Source organism: Prosopis cineraria, unplaced genomic scaffold (genome assembly GCF_029017545.1).
Source record: "Prosopis cineraria cultivar Desert tree isolate PC_DT_omini unplaced genomic scaffold, ASM2901754v1 PC11, whole genome shotgun sequence".
NCBI lineage: Eukaryota > Viridiplantae > Streptophyta > Magnoliopsida > Fabales > Fabaceae > Prosopis > Prosopis cineraria.
This window is the reverse complement of record NW_026555342.1, coordinates 13,854,816-13,875,333: the sequence shown is the minus strand read 5'-3', so window position 1 is coordinate 13,875,333 and position 20,518 is coordinate 13,854,816. Positions and strand designations below refer to the sequence as shown.

The window sequence follows — 20,518 nt, the reverse complement described above, 5'->3', positions numbered from 1 at the left end:
TTTTTATCAATTTTATTAATATTAATATAATAAAAATACAACAAAAAATAAAATTACAAATATAACCCTTAAAAAAATAAATTATATAATATTATTGTTCTGTTTTTCTCTCTCTTATTTTTTAAAATAGTTTATACATTTGAAATAAAACATCATTGTCAATCAAATGATTTATAAAATGAATCATTTTACTTTTTTAAAAGATGATTAATAAAGTGAATCAGAGAGAGTATTTGGCAGATATTTTAAATAATCTCGAAAAAAATTTCCATTAAAAAAATGATAATATTTAGTGTTTTAAGATCCAACCCGATTGGACCACACCTTAATATAAAGAGGATCAGGGATGAACCTATTTGGGAAATTGACTCATTTTGGATCACTTTTAAATCAGCCAGTTTTAATATAAGATCTGTTTGAATTTTAGTTGTGTATAAATAATTATAAAAATTAATTAATATGATTGATTTTGATTCAATTATAACATGATTTGCTTGGATGTTATTTTTCTGAAATTAATCTTGACATAATTAAAAATGTTTGGATGATCCAGTCAGAATTAATTTTAGATGTGATATTAATAAAGATTCATATGATATTATTAATTTTGCTTTTATTTATTTAACAAATAAAATATATATACTAGTCATATACTCCTTTGGTCATCTTTGTAAGTCATATTATTATCCTCACCAATGTCAATATAAAAAAAAAGTACAAGGAATATAAATGTGTAAAATTTCAAATATGTTTCTATATTAATCTAAAAAGTAATATCATGTTACTTTTTCTCTCTTATGAATGATAATTTTAAAAATATCTTTTAAATATTATCTAAGAAGCTGCATCGTGACTTATAGATAAAATTAAATAAATCTTCAAATTGTACCTTATAAGTAGGATCGAATGGAGTATGTAAAACTTGTATAATTACTTAACACACACACACACATATTGATTATATATTAAAATTTAAATTACATTGCATTATGAGTAATACTAGTAATTTAATATGCGTCATTAATATTATAATATAATCGAGAGTATGGAGAACCAAACATTTAGGAGGAAGAGGAAAAAGAGTTGAGAGTATTCACGAGTAAAGTCGAGAAAATAAACCGAGCCCATTGAGCTCAGCCCATTTAAACTAGTATAATAGTATGACGGAACTTGCAAATATGACATTAAAATGGTAAATTGAGTTTAGACAAGCTAACCCATTTAATTTTGAGCTTAAACAGCTGATTCTTAAGGGTCAAAAGCTAACCCATTTAAGTCCATTTGTATATTTTTTTTAATCAATTTTTATGACTTTGATTTTTTTGGACTTGAAAAAAAATTAAATTAAATATTATTCCACATCACATGTGAGCCCATATTTGCTGAAGAAGAAAGGCCAACAAAAATACAATTCTAAATCTCCTGATTCATCTAGATCTCTCAATCCCATATCTCAATCCCTCAGTCTTATTTGATTTAGATTGAAAGTTTGTTGGTTTAGTTGATCCATTGCTTGTTGCCTTGTTGTCACTTTATTTATGTTTTTAGTTCATTTAGATGTTTATTTAATTAGTTTTCTTATTTTTTTCTTAATTGAGTATTATATTATAATGAAGTAATTTTTTATTTAATAAAATTTTTTTAAAAAAATAAATATAATTAAAAAAACTTAAATTCTACCATACTCTGAGCCCACTACATCAAGAGTCGAGCTTCACATTTCAAGATTATAAATAGAACTCAAATTGGTCTTTTTAAATTCAAGCTCGTTAATGATCGATCCATTTTCTCAGTTCTATCACGAGGCGCATAGGTGAGAGGGGTGTCTGACACTTTATAAATGCAACTAAAGGCAATAATTGGAATTGATAAGTAACTCTTCTTTTGCTTCCCGCACAACGCAATCAACCGCAAGACAATCAATTAGGCAAAAATGAGGGTGTTTGGGTATTTGTCCACAATGTGGTTTCCGTACATATAATTGATTCTTGTGGCACGACCAAACAGGCACATAATCCTTGAGAATCTGAAACGGAACATTTTGAACTGTTTTTTCTCTCTACTCTTATTTTAATAATAAAAATTTTTATTTCAATTAAAATATTAATGTCAACTTATTGAGTTGTTATAGTAAAAATTTTAGTGTATGATTTGTTAATTGACATTATATAAATTAAATGGTAGAAAAAATAAAAAATTATATTCTATTAAGAGGATGGAGAATAAAAAATATATTTCCTCTATTAAAAAATGTAAGGCATTTATAACGAATCTCACCTTCAATAAAGTAATTATTTATCTTTAAATTAATTTTATTTTTTATATTTACCTCTATTTACACCCTAAAATAAATATAAAGTAATTTATTCAATAAGAACACTTTTAAAAAAAAATATAATGATTACATTTTAAAAAATAAAAATACTTTATATTTTTTAATATTCAACCCTAAAAAAATATCTTATCTTTTTTAATAGCAGAATTACATGTGAGAAAATGAAGAAATTAAAACCTAATATGTTATAGTTGAATAACTTTGAAATGTAAATGACATTGTTAAAGCCCAATCACTCTTACGACCTGATCAAGACCTATAATTTGGATTCTAAAGGCCTCACAGGCCTTGGATTTCCATGATCGGTCATAGTTAAATCAAAATTTGTTAATTCACTCCCAATCAACCTCAATTATCCTCACATAAACTTTTCAAGATGTTATACTCTTTATGGTCCCTAAAAAATGCTGTTAAAAACAATTTATTTCTAATAGTTTTTTTTAATCTTTGTCCAATACTTTTATTTAATGTGATAATTTTATATATATATATATATATATTATTTGTTCATTTTCTGGTCAAATATATTATTATTTTGTTCTTCGTAACTGTTTTTATTTAAATTATACAATCTTAAATTAATAAAAAGCATATTCATGTTTAAAGTATATTTTTTAATTTTTATTATAAGATATTTTCAATCGTCTCACACATTAAAAAAAGTTAGTTTTTTTAATATAAAAAATAGAGATATACTTCATTTTTAATCCTTGACTTTTAATAATAATATAATTATAGTAAATGCTTTCATGTTAATTAAAAAACAATAAAATTTGAAAAATAATTTAAATATTATAAAGTGTCCTGCATTTTAAATTAAAAATTACTTCTAAAAAATGTTTTACAAATAAGACTAGAAAAAATAAATACTAAATAATTGAATAAATTTGAATTGCCTTTCATTGGGTAAAAAAAAAATGTACCTTTCATGTTATAAGTTTTACTTACTTTTTATGTGGCTGATAATATTAATAATAATGGGAAATATATTTTACTTATTTTTAAAATTTTTAAGCATAACTTAATCATTCCCCATTAAAAAAAAAAAGTGAGATAGACAGTCACACACTACTTGCTTACACTAGAGTTCAAAACTACAACCTCTCCTTTTCGATGAGATATTTAGATGCCATTGAAGAAGAGGTTTTTGGTATATTTTACTTACTTGAAAAAGTCTACATTGTTGTCTTCAGCGCCAAGGGTGGAACCAAAATTTAAAAATAAAAAGGGCCAATATTAAAAAAACATATATATTATAAAGTTTTCATAAATTTTAGGAGGATTAAAAATATATAATGCTTGTATAATATAAAAAAATTTAAAAAAAATTAAAAAGTCTACATTGTTGTCTTTGATCCGTCCTGGTTTTAACCATTAATTTTTTAAAAAAAAAACTAAATGTTTATTATTTCTTATGAGGCTTAAAATATTCTTTGCAAAATCTCAGACAAATGAAAATCAAATGTTTATATGCGTATGTTATATTTATATAAGTGTGTATGAGAATAGCTATAAATGAAAACACAGAGATATTGATCTTTATATGTTTATAAAGTTTTACGTGGCTTATTACCAAAAAAAAAAAAGTTTTATCTGGCTTACTGTCAAATGAAAGCATAAAATTGTTTTACTAAAAAAATAAAAACATCTTAAAGTTATTTTATTTTATTTTTCTTGTTTTTAAAATATATTACACTTGATTGTTGAAAATTACAGTTACCTAAACTAATAATTACCATAAGCAATTACTATTTTATTTTGCTTGTAGCGAAACAAATCTTCTTTTTATTTTGTTTTAAAATATAATTTCAAAAATTGTGTTGCAAAACAAAAAATGAAAATATAAACCAAACAAGTTTTTAATTTCCCCCAATGACTATAATTACAGGAAACAAATAAGAAAAAACCCCTTTTCATCATCTCCCGTGGAACAAAGCACAAATCAGCGTGCGTCATTTAAATTGTATTTTAGGATAGATTTAGGAAGAGATAAACCATTTGTACAGTCATAATTTTCTGTACTGCGCAGAATTCTGTGCAATGCTTCTGGTGACAAAATCTCCACAAAAAAATTTATGAAAGCTTATAGACAAAGTAACTGATCTAATAAATCAACATTCACTTTCATTTTGTGGAAGCACTCTAACTTATTCAACATAATTTTTTTGATAACCATTCTCTCTTTAAAATTATCAACAGAGTCAAAATTTTGATTATGAAAGATTAGATCATTACCTTCGAACACACGTTCAGGAAAGCAAACAGATGTGTAAACATGCTCGCTCACCTAGCCTCTCGAGATAATCTTGACCTTATTATTTACAATCATCTGCTTTCAAAATACAGATTCCTTATGGAATCTAATATGACCTGATTTTTTTCAACTTTTACATAGATTTTCCATGTCCTTGTATTTTTTTTTTTTAAAAAAAAACAACTGATCTGATATGATATGCTTTCCAATAACATGAATATAAATTTAATCATTGATTTCATAATTTCATTCATAGGTAATTTATAAATATTGCTGTCAATGTTTTTTGAGTCATGAGTTTTATTATAATCTCGATCAATTTTTGAGATCTAACTCACCTACATGTCTCACAATTTTTAAAAAATGCAGATAATGTTGATTAGTTTTATTTTTAATATAACGAATTATAAAAGACAAGTAAAGACTTCACTTTTATCTCTACACTTCATTTCCCAATTCCATGTATCTCCTTGGATTGTAAAGCACTTTTCCGGTAAAAACAAAGATCAATCGCAAAGTAAGGTTATCGCATGAGATACGAGATAATCGTGTGGTGGTGGATTTGCGCATTGATTTGATGCTGATGCAGGACCAAAATTCAAGTCATTTCCATACCGTTGGGGAGAATCAAACCCACTACTTTTGACTAAGTGTTTTTCTTTCTTTCTTTTCTTGTTTTTTTTTGGCAAAACTAGTTTGGCCAAAGTTTCAATGTTGGATGGTGTGACACTCTTCCAGGCAATTTCGATGGTGTACTTTTCATATTTTAATATTTTCTTAAGCAAGAAAAAAAATATAATATATTATATTACAAATTGAAAATACTTTTAACTTATTAGCAATGAGTGAAAATGTAGCTGTATAAGGATACTATTTCAAGAACTATTCTAACATATCAATGATGACATGGTAGCTTCATTTCATGAAACAAACTCGTTTTACAAAATAGATAGGGACATAACATAATGAAAACTAGCAAAATAAATTCAAGTAGAACAACAATACATCAGAGAAAGAGGCTCGAAAACTCTAAGCTAGGCGCTAAGTGCGCACTTTGATATTTATAAGCATGTACCATGTGAATATTGGACAGCCTTAAACTATGATTAAATTACCGGTTTCAAAAAAAAGTAGTGAGATATTACTCTGGTTTAATTCATTTGTTTCTGAATGTTGGTATTGCGTATTCATAAAAAACTTGCTTAAGATTTTTAAAGAGAAATTAAGATCAATTAAATGCATGGTAAAAACCCCATAATTGTTTCTTTAACTCTTCATTCAAATTCAAAACATAAACAAAAACAAATCTGATAAAAACAAAAGTCTAATACCTCTTGAACTCACGAGTAAGGGATAATTGACTTGTCTTCAATTATGATTACACGCGAAACCAATTCTTCTTTAAATTCATTTGCTAGCCTAGTTTCACTCTTTAGTACTTAAAAGAGAGAGAAAATTAATTTTGATCATATTTATAAGTCACTTCACCATTTTTTATGTTTATCTTTACCTTTTTGCCCTTATTAAATGTTAAAAATAATTTTTTTGTCCTTAATTATTAAGGTAAAAGTGAAAACTTATCAAATTTTAAGAAAGAATTGATGAGATTTAAAGTTTAATTTAATAAAATATGTTGAAATTAATTTTTAAATAGGACAAAGGGGAATATACTCTTGGAGCTATCTGTAAGCAAGCAATGTAGGACTTACTCTTTTGACACACTCAATAACAACATATCTTGCAAGTTTTTGTTAAAACAAAAATGAACAATTAAAATCAATATACTATATAAAAATAATTTAACACTAATTTGTATTACTTAATTCTTGTTTATTTACTTGATGTCATATTAACATGTTACTCTCCCTATCCCCTAAGTATAGTTGAGAGGGTTTGTTTTGGCTTAAATATAAGTCGTCAATTTACCCTGTCTCTCAAGAGAATTTTTGGTCAAAACCCTGTCTCTCAAATTTATAGTTTATCAAATTATATTGATTGCACGTATTAAAGGGGGTACGTATTTTGAAAAACTAACGCACATTTTCTACAAATAAATAATCTAAAAAATTTTCTTAATCTATATAAAATAGTTATCTACTTTCTAAATGGGGTACTGAGGTAGTATTATGCTGCTAGCTGGAAACATATCATTTGATTTTCATAGATTTTAATATAATTTGAATTTTTTTATGCACGAGGACGATAGCTTTTGTAGTTCGTCCATCAAGCGATGTCTAAAAGATGAGTCGATATTGATTAATGATTACATGGTTAAGTGCATTTTTTTTTATTTTCTTTTGAGGAGCGTAGTTTTTCTTGTGCTAATAAATATGACATTTTTTATGACTAAGGTGCATTTTTATTTTAAAAATGTTTTTCGAAGAGCATCGAAATAATTTTACCTTTAAAATTATTAAAACAGAATATTTTTTATTTTTCTGTCAAACTTCTAATGTTGACTGATAAAAAATTTGACAAAAATAATAAAAATATTCTGTTTTAATAATTTTAAGAGTAAAATTGTTCTAACAAAAAAAATTAAGGTGCTGTGTACTCTTTAAGAAATACTTTAAAGGTAAAAACGCATCTTTATTTTTTTTTCTTATAAACTATTTTTTAAAGGAGCTAAAATGCCCATATGTTAGTCATCCGTCAACTCTAACACATGGGGAAAAAAAACACACACACATGGGGACATGTGGAGTTAATGCCAGGCATTTCGCAAAAAAAAAAAAAAAAAAAGTTAACCCATAATTATATATCTCAAGTTGTTAAGGGCTCTCTCTCTTTTTTTTAAGCAAAAGTTAACGACTCTTTCATTCGTAATACCTTGGCAGAATTACTGTACAGTCTCTCATAAGCATTTTAATTACAGGAAAGTCCCATCAAGTATACAAATAATTGTGAGGCCTCCGGGTCCTTAACTGTAAAGAAGATACGTTGTTTAATGACCATGATACCCATTAGTTAAAAAAAAAAAATCGTCGCAAAACCCCCTCGCTGTCCGCTCAGTCTCGTTTCTCGAAGATCTACCCACACTCGAACTCTCACTCTCATCCTATATCTCTTAATTCTGTTAGTTTGTCGATGGCTTGACAGTGTATGAGCTCGACGATGACGCCTCCTTTCAGTTTCTCTGTGTACGAGCTCGTGTTTGCTGTTAAACCATTCTTGAATATAATGTCAAAGTGCTTGAAGCTTAGAATATTTGGAACTCAAGGATAAAAAATCTTTATCTTTTTAAACAAGCACACAACCCCGAACTTCCTTGAATTCTTGAATATATTCAGGTAATAATTATTTAAAGGATGTGTTTAGCTTTACTTTGATCAAACTTCATGACATGTCATAAGAAAAGCTACTAAGCCATTTGAAGCCAACTTTTTTAAGTGATAAATGGATATGTAATGCAAGCATCTCATGCTAGCAGAAGCTAAGAGCCCTATATCAATTACTATGCAGCATGACAACTTTATCTGTAATATAAGGAAATTAATGAATGCTACTTAATTATGAATATAATTTCAATAAAAAAAAAGATGGCCTTGTTTAATATAAAGGACTTAAGAGATGGGACTAAAATTGAGACTAATCAATACTAATTTTTTATGTTTAGTATAAGGTATTGAAAAATTTAATGTCAATCTCAACCCTATCTACTTAGGATTATTCAATATTATTACCCTCTTGTATTAGAAACTCAATTTTGAGATTGATTATTTTGTGATCAAACTGTTTTTCTCATCCTCCCTCCCTCGTCTCTCTCCTTGACCCTCCACCCATCACCGTTCGGGGAGCCAAGCTCCTTCGACCATAGTCGCCTCCTTTTGCTGGTGTTGTTGTCCCCAAAGCAACGTCCTTCCCCTTCCCTCCATCTTCCTCCCACTAGTTCAAGTTTGAGTTTCCATTGGCGAGTTCAAGTAATTTGACTTCGCAAAATCTGTGTTCATCTTCCTTCCACTATCATTGACAGTGAGTCATGAGTTCTCCCTCCCTTGCAATTCTGAACAACTAGTCACAAGTCTATATCTATGTAGTTTTCATTCCTCCCTCCCTTTAGATATTTTTTGAGTTCAAACATAAAAAGAACATTGAGTTTTGTTAGCAAGATTGAGGGCCCGTGTTAAGTTCAAATTTGTGTATTTTTCGCCTCCATGGCAAGTTGATCTCGTTGCCATCTCCATTGCACTAGTTCTAGTTTGAACCTGCTTGCCTTCACATCTTCTCGCATTTGGTTGGAGATTGAGGTAGATTCAATTTTGATATAAGGTTGAAGATGAAGCTCACCAGATTTGAGTTTGGGACTATTTTTTTAGTTAATAATAGGGATCATTAGTATAGTTTTTTGATATTTTTTGATAGGTTATAAAATAAAATTATGGCAAGTATTTCATCTAAATATTATTTCATACCAAACATATTTTTAAAGTATCAATCCCAACTCTAATCCTAATTTCAATCCCTTAAAGTTCATATCTTTATACCAAACAAGGTTTATGAGTTTGAGCTCTCTACTAGAGCGGCATAGATTAACAAAATAAGAGGCAATATTACTTTAATTTGAGTAGGAATTTGAAGTCAAGAAATCTCATGGTTTTAACTTTTATATTTCAGGCATATCACAATCATTACTCTAATGCTTTAATGCCCTGTCTGCCAAACATGGTTTTCTTTCTCTATTTATTGTTACTGTTTTCAGTTATATGGTATCCTTTTTATCATAATTGATTGGCAGAGATGTTGCTCATTTTAAAGTGACAATTTAAAATCGCAACTTCCAGACAAGGTATTGACAAGTTAAAATTTATGAAGTGTAAGAATTTCATTTAAAAGTGAATGTTTTATTTATTGATTAAATTAACAAGGCAACAAGTATAATGATAACATGACAAAAGAGAATGACAATTTATGCATGAGCTATTGACTGATAAAAATTTATAAAGTTATTTGCTGTTTAAATTGACAAGGCAACAAATAATGACAACATAGCAAAAGGAAATAACAAAATTTATGCATAAGGTATTGACAAGAAACATATATTCATGAAGTTATTGTTATTTAAACTGATAAAGCAATGAATAATGACAACATAATAAAGGAAAATGATGACTTACATGTCGGATAATTAATGACAAGTAAAAATTTATAAAGTGGAAGGATTTCATTTAAAAATGGACAAATTACCTCTTATTTAAATTGACAACAAGGCAACAGATGTTGACAACATGACAAAGAAAAATAACAATATATGCATGGGATATTGATAGGTCAAAATTAATGATAATGATAATATACCAGGGCAAAATGACAACTTATGTAGAATACAATGACAAATAAAAGTTTATGAAGTGAAATAATTTCATTTAAAAGTGAACAAGTTATCTATTCTTTAAATTGGCAATAAGACAACTAAATAATGACAACATAACAACTTATGTATAAGGTATTGACAGGTTAAAATTTATCAAGTTAAAGAGAAAATGGCAAATTAATGTGGTTATACTATGTAAAGTGACAGCTTGTCCAAAATATGTTGCGACTTTACATACATCTTTAATGTAATTACATCGTATTGATAAACCATTTCATAAAAAACTTTAACGGTTGCACGTATAAATATCTTCATACTGTATCTAGGTTTGTCTAGGTACATATACAAATTAAATCACATATATGTATGTACAGAAAAGATTCATTTGCAAGAAAACTTGTGGTAAATTATCTCTTTCCATTGCATTTGCTGTGATGCTTCATGGGTAGTTGTTAACCTTGCACTTCATAAAGATCTTTGTTTATTATTCTTCAAAAACTATCCACCTGCACTAAAAAGCTCACATTAGCAACTACCCCAACCATATTTAAGTACAATTGATGCTTATGGTATTAACAACATATATTGTTTTCGTAACAGGGGATTTTCATCACATTCATATAAAACCAGATTCTTGCATACACCATTAATAATGGAGAAATAGTGAAAGATCAATGACATATGCGCTTAGATAGATATATATATATATATATATATAGACAGAGAGAGAGAGAGGAGCCACAATGCATTAAACTAAGGGCCCATTTGGGTTGCTTGCGTTTCATATTTATAAAACAAAATTTTACTTTTAAAATGTTAAAAGTTGTTTGAGTAAAATATTTTATAAAAAAAACATATCCTTAAAGTACATTTAAACAGTGGTTGAAAGTAAATTTAAGAAATGTAATTATTTGAATCTTTTGAAAAGTGAATTTGAAAAGTAAGATGTTATTTGACCATGTTATCTCAAATTTAATCTCTTATTCTTTTATTTAAAAAATAGTTAATTCATTAAAAATATAACTATTAGTTCAATAATAATAATTAGATATCAAGTTTTTAGCATTATAAATTGAATAATTAATCATGTTAATTTTTAACATTAATATATAATAAAAATTACAAATCTTATATTACATTTGTATAATAAAAATTACAAATCATCATAAATTAATATTCTTTTTAATAATTATACATTTAAAATCACATTTCACGATCATAATTCAAACAGCTTTTAGTATATCCAGCTAACTTTTAAAAAAATTTATTTAAGCATAAATTTTATTACAATAATTGACTTTTATTAAAATTGACTTTCACCAAATAAACTTTTGACAAATTAAAAATCAAACACACACTAAACTACCCACAACAAATAAAACCACGAGTTACATGATTAAGAGGAAAGATCCGTAAACAACACAAGTTCAACTTTTTTCTAGTTTAACGCGTCGAATGTTTGAATAAGGTAAGGTCGAAGCTCTGTTTTTTATCTCAAAAAAATCTCACAGCCCCATACGATGAACTCGCTTAACAGCCGAAAATGCAACAATAATAGATAAGAAGATGCAAGTATATATCCATTATAGCTAGAAGATTAAGAAGACGCAAGCAATTTGGTCTTTCATTCGATCTCTTTTTCCTTTTTAATCCAGGAGGATATTTTGGTCATTGTATGTCCAAACTTATTCACACTTAAAGTGTCTGTGACTGCAAAAGAATTTGTCTATTTCCTGGGACCTGGAAATGGTTAGTCAACTTCTGTGGCACTCCTAAGTGGTTTTCCCTAATACTTTTTTGGGGAATCCAGATGGATTCCGTGGAGGAGTGAAATCTCGAAAGTGGGTACAGTTTGGATTTGGGAAATCTCCATTTATGTAAAAGAGCTCAGATCCTCCTTCTGCAATTGGGCCAAAATCTTTACTTTTCTTGCTGTCCCTCTTTATCGTACCACTGATTTTTTTATGTTCGGTTGACAATGACTGAATCTTCTTTTGGAATCAATTCTAAATTGGTTTTTTTTAATTGCTTATTATATCTTTAACCCCATTCAAAGTTAGCCACATAATAAAAAACTAATCTCTTTAGCTAGATCCTACTAGCTCTTGGTTCTATATTGATTAATTTTTCCCTGGTGGTTCATTATGTAATTTGAAAGGACATGTGCCAAAATTATTATATTTTTTCCTATTTTAGAATGAATACATGGAGATGGAAAGCTAGGGAAAGAGTTAATACTCTTTTTTAATGAGAAAGAGAAAAGGCCATGGCAATACCATGCAAGAAGGGAAAAGAGACTATCAAAAGATCATAAGCAAGAAAAAGCCTGCAACTATGTAATCCACTTCAATGCATTTTGATTTTCCTAGACAACAAGGCAAACCATAGACCCAAATAAGGCAAACGAAAATTAAACCAAGAACCAAATGAACGCCAAAATGCCTAGCCCAAGCCCACCGAACCCAATTCTTCTGGACCCAGAAAACCAGACTTTCACATCATCCACCACAGGGCCACAAAGAGAGCTCATATCATCGCTTCTGGTGTTGTAGTACACGCTATAGAAGGCAATTCTGGTCCTCTCAGCCTTAGCAGTGAAATTAAGGCTAGAACTCTGAAAACTAGAATTTGAGTTTGGTGTATAGTGAATGTTCTGAGCTTGGTCACCTGCAAAGGCCATCACAGCAAGAGGTTGCTTGCACTTGTCATCTGCATGACCTAAGGAGAAGGTCAAGGTGTATGGTTTGTCTGGTTTGGTGTCCACCATTTGAGAGATTATGCCTTCTTTTCCGGAGAGCAACTCTATGGCTCTCCTGCCTTGTGGCACTGCATAATGGTCCGAGTCGATGTACCGGACCGCCCGGTTTGACTCCACCATCCAGCCAGGCAGTGATGAGGTTTCTTCATCCAGGTTGGTGGGAAGAAGAACGCCCAGTGAAGTGTTCCTGAACATCCACGGTCCTTCTTCGAAATCTCCATTGATTACTGCGTTTTCTGCAAGGTGAAATAATACAAAACAGAAATTACTCTTACCAAACAGCATTGACCAAATAAATTCACAGCCAAGGTTTGTTCGTTTAGCATTTGAGACAAATGTAATTGTAAAAAGTCTAGAATTACGCAAACTTGGTAAATATAATCATCCTTGTCTTTTTCATGTTCGGAAAAATAATTTATTATTATATCATCAATCAGTATCAACGAAAATTATAAGAAGTCTGTACTATATTATCTAGAGGCTGGAGCAATGTGTTCATACTTCAAAGAATACAAGGGACGCCATAGTTTATAGAAAAAATAAAAACAAAAGCGAGTGAAATTACCTTTGGGCTTATCGGGAGTGAAGAGCTTCTTGACAGCAATGTTATCAATGATGGGCCCACAAGTGGGGTCATCCTCCATGCCGGGATTCTTAAACACCAACCTAACCTTCTCGTCCTCCGCGCTAAACGCGCAAGCAAAGGGGTTCCACCCCTGCACGCTGTACATTGTCTGAAGGTCTATGGTCTGTGATGCAGGCGCCACCGACACGTTCAACGACTCCATCTGGGCGCACGTGCGAGCTGCGCCGAACGTGATGGAGTAGACGGAGCCTTTCTCCACCGTGATCTCCTGGCTGATCTCTGCATCGTTACCGAGCCTCACTGCGTGTCTACCTTGCGGTACGATGAGGATCATCCCGCCCTGTTTCTGCCCCGACTCTACTAACTCAACGGTGCCGTTAGATTGCCAGCTTGGGATTTCTGTGGGTCGCTCCACCACGGATTCCCCTGGGAAGCCGTTTGCTGGGGATGCTTCAAAATCTCCGTTGGGGATTAGGCCTGTTATTAATTTGAAATGATTATAGTTACAAATAGAAATCAGAAATGCACAAATTTTCCACTGCGTAACCAGGAATACTCAGTTAATGATCACATTCACAATGCTAGACAACACTCTGCTTTTATTAGGCCAAATGCTTTTACCATTGCATGATAAGATAAATTTTTCATTAACTAGCTAGAATATTGCAGAGGCTCAAAATAAGCTGCAGACTATAAATACTGAATAATGAATGGTACAACTCTATATACTTTTATATTTTATAATTTATATTGACATTGACTATAACATGTACATTACATCTAATCATTGGCCACAAATATACCCAATCATAGACTCTGCCCGAAAAATAAAAAGAAAAGTCTTGCTAATCTATTTTTTTTTAATAAATTACATCTGTATTTTCTTGCATTGAACTTGCAGAGTTCTAGGGATGCTTTTCAATCCATGATCAGGGTTAGCAACAGCGTGAATGATGTACTTAACTAAAGGAAGTTTATCTTATCATGTGATGAAAAAGTTGTGCATTTCTTAACTCTTAATCTTCTTCATGATTTTAAGAAAAACCATTATTTTACTTGAAATAATTTTAAAATGCACAGAATTATTATTTTTCTAAAGATAAAAGTAAGTTATTGTGTTCCAGATTATATCATAGTTCCTGTCCCTATCTATATTGATTTGTACATTCATCCAAAAGAGGATTTAAGTTTCTGAGTGATTCATGAATGGTCTTTCTTGAAACTAAAAGTATGACACAATAAAGTCAAGTTTGTAGATTATAAAATGGAGGCAAGAATGTACTAATTAAGTGATGGGGCGAACTTCATTGTCCAGCCTCGCGACAAATTCAAGAGGTAGTAGGGGCAACAAAATTTTTGCTCAACAACTGGTCCCAACAAAATCACCACCCACATGCCAAATTCATCTAATAACTAACTAGCAATGCCAGTATTGATTGCATTCAATATTATTGACAAATCTTCTGTTCTCTTTTATAGTTTAAATCAAATTATTGTTCTGTTACATAAGGGTTAACTGATTTTTTTTTAACACTTTCTTTCTTTCAAGTTAATAAAAAAGTTATCAAAATTATTTAAAAAAAGTCAAGACATCAAAATTTCATCTAATAATTTAGATGCAAAATGAACATTCTCTACTCATATTTGAAAATGCAAAAATATCCATTAACAAATTTCAAAAATTATTCTGTAAAACTCTAGCAAATTTAAATACAAAATGACAGTCTTTACCCTCTAATTCTTTTTCCCATTCTTGGGCAATAACTACTAGGTATGAAGAGCTGCGCTCTTTGTATGGCTCTATCCCAACTACGGGATTCAAATGTGAGAAAGATGATATACTATTCTTTGTGGACTAAAACAAAATAATGATGTGCAGTATAATATATTGAAAAACAATTAAATACGAAGGATGCTTTAGCTTCGTTATGAAATCAAGATCACCCGTTTGGCAGTTTCACCTCAAATCATAATAAGCGAAATGATAAGGTGCCCCACATAAAGCATCAAAATCCTCAGAAAGAAGTACCCTTCATTGCCATTGCCAACTAGCTTAACCAGGTCACAGCAATGCAGTACTGCAAGGGAAGATTTTCCCAAGGCTAAACGACAAATTGTGATGTCGACGGGAACAAATAAAACTGTGGTCCATCCCAGCCCAGGTTCCAGCATAAACCAAAGCGCGTGGGTCCCCTTGCCCGCTCCCAGCCCTTACAATTTTGACTGAGGTAAAAACTTAAAAAAAGCAAAACGTGTTTTCTTAGAAGAGCTGCCTAGGGAAGGGTACTAGAACGGTAACAAAACGACAACATCATTGGTTTATTAAACTAAAAGGTACTACAAGGACTTAGGGGCTCGCTTCCCTTCCGTGAGGCCCCTTGCACGAGGTCGGGGAGGGGTGTCTCATTTTTCCGTCTCTCCATTTTTTTTCCTTATTCCTCTCTTTACTCCTAGGTCAAAACTTTTCAATAATTTAAATTTAATTTTTAATAAAATTATTATTATTATTTTATATAAAATATATAAATAAAATATTATAATTTTAAATTATTTAGATTAAGATTTAATAGTTTAAACTTATTTATATATTTTTGTATAAAATTAAACTAATAATTTTATTAAATATTAAATTTAATCAGTTGAAATTTTAATTTAAGCTATGTTTGGTTTGAAGGAAGGGGAGAGGAGGGGAGGAAAAGGTTCTAATATTACCTTATTTGATTTTGTTGGAAGAGAGGAGAGGGGAGGTGTTTTTAATGATCTTTTGTATAATTTAGAAGGGAAGAGAAATGAAGGTAATAATTAATTTATTATTATATCCTTATATATTAGTTTAATTTTTTTTATTCTTTCTTGTAGAAAATAATTTTACAGTTTAATTTAAATTATATAATTTTTTAAAAATTCACTCTTATCCTGTCTTGTCAATATATAAATAAAAAAATTAAACCAATAATTATAATGATAACAATTTTTGTACAAAAAAATAAATAACTCTCTTAAACATATAATAAAATATGATAAACTGTAATTTTGTTAAAAAAAATTCAATGAAGTCAATTGAGTTCTAGAAGTGAAATATAATCTGATATGAAGGGAAATTTTTTTTAATTATGGATATACTTATAATATTAAAAGAATATATAAGGATGGAATAGTTAAAATATTAACTCCCCTCCAAAAAACCCAAATTTAAAAGGGAGGGGAAGGGTTATTTTGGCTCCCCTCCCTTCTAAAATTTTTTAATCAAATAAGGGGAAGAGAATATCCTTTTAAAATCTCCAACCAAACATACCTTTAAAGGTGATGAGAGGAAACGGGGAGAAGGGAAAAGCAAACACCCTCTCCCCCTCAAGATCATTTCCCATCCTATGGATAGTGAGAAAGGTCGTCGTACAATAATAGGTTTTATTAGGGTTTATCATTAGACATGGTTAATTACTTTTCACTTCAATTATCATTAATGATTAATAATGTACAACATAAAAAATGCATTATTCAACAAGCCAGAAATCAAATGATTTGTTTTGAGCTCAGATTACACAGAAACAACTCTAATTACCTATATAAAATCCACTTTTATTTCTCAAACTTTTTTTCCTTTTATAGTTTTAATCAAAAATTGATGTAAAGAAACATTTAGTTAAACTTAAGTGAGAAATGAAATAACCGATAGTCCGGCACCCATCATAGAAAATTTGGAGCCATTGACGGATTTCAATTTCTATATCACGCAAGAACTTAAAATATAAAAATCACGATATGTGAAATGGTAATAAGAAATCATAAGAAAAATAATAAAAATAAAAATTCGGTGGAAAATCTGAAAGGGACAGATAGAACTGATAGGGATCCGTTTAATACAAAGAATATAATGTAATGAAATAACGAACATCACATCGTAAAAGAACTTTTTATAGCCAAACGGGCCCTTAGCGTTATCAAGAGAAAATAATGTGGTAAAATCAGGAGAGAGGGTGGGGCTTCTGGGTTTGAACAGAATGACTATGAGTTATGACCTAGAAGATGCCAAAATGGTGAAGCAGTTCATATCATGATTAAAGTAGGATGGGGTCCCCTCAATGGCTTTCTATTTTCTAAGCAATCTTCAACTCAAGTTCAAGATTATTAAGGAAAAGTCTCCTGCTCCTCGATCTTAAAATATTCTCTCAATTAAGGATAGCTCAGTCATCTGGCAAAAGAACTCTCAGAATCTGAACCTTGAAGTTTAAAACTAGCATATAGCTCTTGAATCATGTTGTGGACCAAGAACCTGCTAGTGCTACCTAATCTAACCAAATTGCTGATGAGAAATTATACTCAAGGAATTATACTTCTTATTAAGAAATGGATCAATGATTTTCCTTCAGTTCGTTTTCTAGGAGCCTTTTCGCGAACACTTGAAATACACAGCTAAAATTCCAAGGCTCCAAGGAAAAACGATGATTGAACAGCAGTCTTCGTGTCAGAGGAGTAAGCTAGAGAACGGAATGAAATGCCACCAAAATCCAAGAAATAAGTACTATAATCACTAAGAAACGATGGAGAACCTAGAGCTTGCATAGTTGAACTGTGCCAGATATTCAGATCTCACTCAAGAGAACCGGGAAAAAAAAAATGAGACGACCGGTTTCTGAAACAAGATGTTGTGGGGGAATGGAAGCTACGAAAATCACTGCCCTTAAATTGAGGCAGAGAGGAGAAGGTAGAGGACGTTACCGTCTTCGGCCGTCGTGGTCGTGGTGCTGGTAACCAAATGAGGAAGGAGAAGCAGCAGGAATGTGCAGGCCAATTTCATTCTCGTGGAGCTCCGAGCCATCTCTCTCTCTCTCTCTCTCTCTCTCTCGGCGGTGTTGCTACTTGCTCCAATTCTCTGGTTTTGAGGAGCTCTGGAAGCACAGTGAGCCTTTTATCAAAGATTCCAGTGCCGATGCCTTTTTGCTTCTTATTTTAATTTGAAATCAATGGCCAAACAGCTTTATTTAATTGCTATCCTGTTTAGGAGAATAAAGCTTTGCTTTCTCTTTTTAATAAATAAAAAATATTTTTAATCAAATTTTATTTCTTAATAAAATAATTTTTTATTTTAAAATTAATTTTATATTTTTATATTTATTTTTATAAAATAAATATAAAATTATATATTCAACAGGAACTTTAAAAAATAATTATTATATTTTAAAAGATAAAAATATGTTATCTTTTTAAATATTTAATTTTTAAAAAAATAATTCGTAATTTTGTTATAAACAGAGTATAATATTAAAATTAAATGTATTTATCTTCAATGTGTAATTTTTTCAAAGGTACAAGAAAAAAAAAGACTGACCCTTTAACGATAAGATTTGCTTGGATTTGGACCAAAAACAAAAAAATAAAAAAGATTTGCTTGGATTGAAAATGAAACCTTAAACTGCTTGTTTAATGCTCCCACTGTGCTCATATCCTGCTTCCTTGGATCTATAATATAAGCATTTCTTTTAAATTAATTTTAATTCAAGATATAAATAATTTAATATATATAAATTTTTTCTTCATTTTATTTATTAATCTAGATTTGTATAAATATACCTCTCATTTATTATGAAATGCATTGATAATTAAGACTAGAAGTAAAAGGAAAAAATATTCCCTCCTTTGAATTATAACTTCATTAACTATACTTAATAATCTCATTTTTTAAAAATAAAAATATAAAATTTTAAAAATACAATTCATTTAATAACATTAAATCTACACTACTTAGTTATTAAATAGGGAGGGAAGAAAGGGTAATATTAGAGTAAGTTTATTTAATAAAATATTAATTTTATCAAAGTGTCTTATACTCCCTCTGTTCTAAATTATAGGATACTTTTGAAGGAGTTTTTCCATCCCAAAATATAAGACACTTTTGAGTATATTAAAGTTTCATTAAATACACAATTTTAATATTACCCTTTCTCTCAATAATTAATTTTTATTTCTTTTCTTTTTAATTTATTAAATGATGAGCATTTTTGAAAGTTGACATTTTTATCTTAAAAATATAAGGTTGTTAAGTATATTTAATGAGATTTATTAATATGTAAAATTTTATCTAAAAGTGTCTTATAATTTGGGATAGAAAAAGTATTTTGGAACATTAAATCTCTTTTAAAAATATCTTATAATATGGGAATGAAGTATATATTTTTATAGAAATAAAAAGTTTATTAATATGCAAAAAATTTTAAAAAAATTATTTATATTTTAGATCTAATGAAGTATTGATTAAAGTCTTTGACCCTTAGTGAAAAAAGAGCTGACTCTTTGCAGTTGATTAAAGTGGGTCTTTTATATTTGATTTGAAAAATACTCCCTCTCCCCTTATATATTGATTATCTCCTAGAACAATTTCATCATCTTATATATTGGTTGGTAACTCTGTATTTAAAAAAAAAAAACAGAGCATTGAGTAGTTTTAATTTCAAAGTTTGTTTCCACCTTCTTGAGATGTATTTTTTTTTTTTAAAAAAATATATACTCTAAAATAAGAGTAAACGTAATATTTTTCCGTTTTCAATTAATTTTAACGATGAGACTAAATTCCTTCCCTCCTATGAGAGATAGAAGCCACCTATATTTATGTGTCGTAAATCATGTTGTTTGCGTTACAAGGAGCTTCCGATATCTTATATAAATAATTAAATATTGATTTCCTTACACTTTTTTGCTATCGGCCGTTTGAAATGTTTGACAAAAGTTTTGAGATCCTCTCTGATGTGGCTCAGGATACTGAAGTTGGAATATTCATTATAATGATTAAGGTACTGATTTAAAAATTAATTATTAAAATTATAGTTGATTATAAACAAAATATTTTATTAAACTAATTAAGATATTAGTTTAAAAATTTATCAATTTAATCGTGTAGGCTCACCTTAATTTTCATTATATGATTACAATTGGCTGAATGACACTGCCGCCGCGAAGAGAAAGGATGAGAGAAAAAAATTATAGTCCATGCTTAAAATTAGTGACAATAATTTTTCATATTTAATAAAAATCCATACCTCTAAAAGAATATCATATTAAAATTTTCATAAATATATAATTTTAAAATAAAAAATAAGAAAATTAAGTGAAATTTTTTTAATATTTGGCTGAAATATATAATAATGTAATAAATGTATAGCGGTATATTGCGTGTTGTGGGTAGCGCGCCTCTTAGCGGGCCCCGCGGAATTCGTAATTGAATGAGGCTCTTGTACTGCTGTGTTGTGCCATAATTAATTTACAAGAGAATCTCAACT

At 29.5% G+C, this 20,518-nt stretch overlaps 1 protein-coding gene across 1 annotated transcript; it reads right to left on the bottom strand.

Annotated features, from left to right (window-relative positions):
- Nucleotides 1-12,184: 12,184 nt before the first annotated feature.
- Nucleotides 12,185-18,124, bottom strand: LOC129285352 (protein DUF642 L-GALACTONO-1,4-LACTONE-RESPONSIVE GENE 2-like). Its single transcript, XM_054920994.1, has 3 exons — nt 17,964-18,124; nt 13,224-13,721; nt 12,185-12,894 (listed from the first exon to the last, which is right to left on the bottom strand). The coding sequence occupies exons 1-3, from the start codon at nt 18,061-18,063 to the stop codon at nt 12,311-12,313; spliced, it is 1,182 nt and encodes a 393-aa protein (XP_054776969.1). The 5' UTR covers nt 18,064-18,124; the 3' UTR covers nt 12,185-12,310.
- Nucleotides 18,125-20,518: the final 2,394 nt, after the last annotated feature.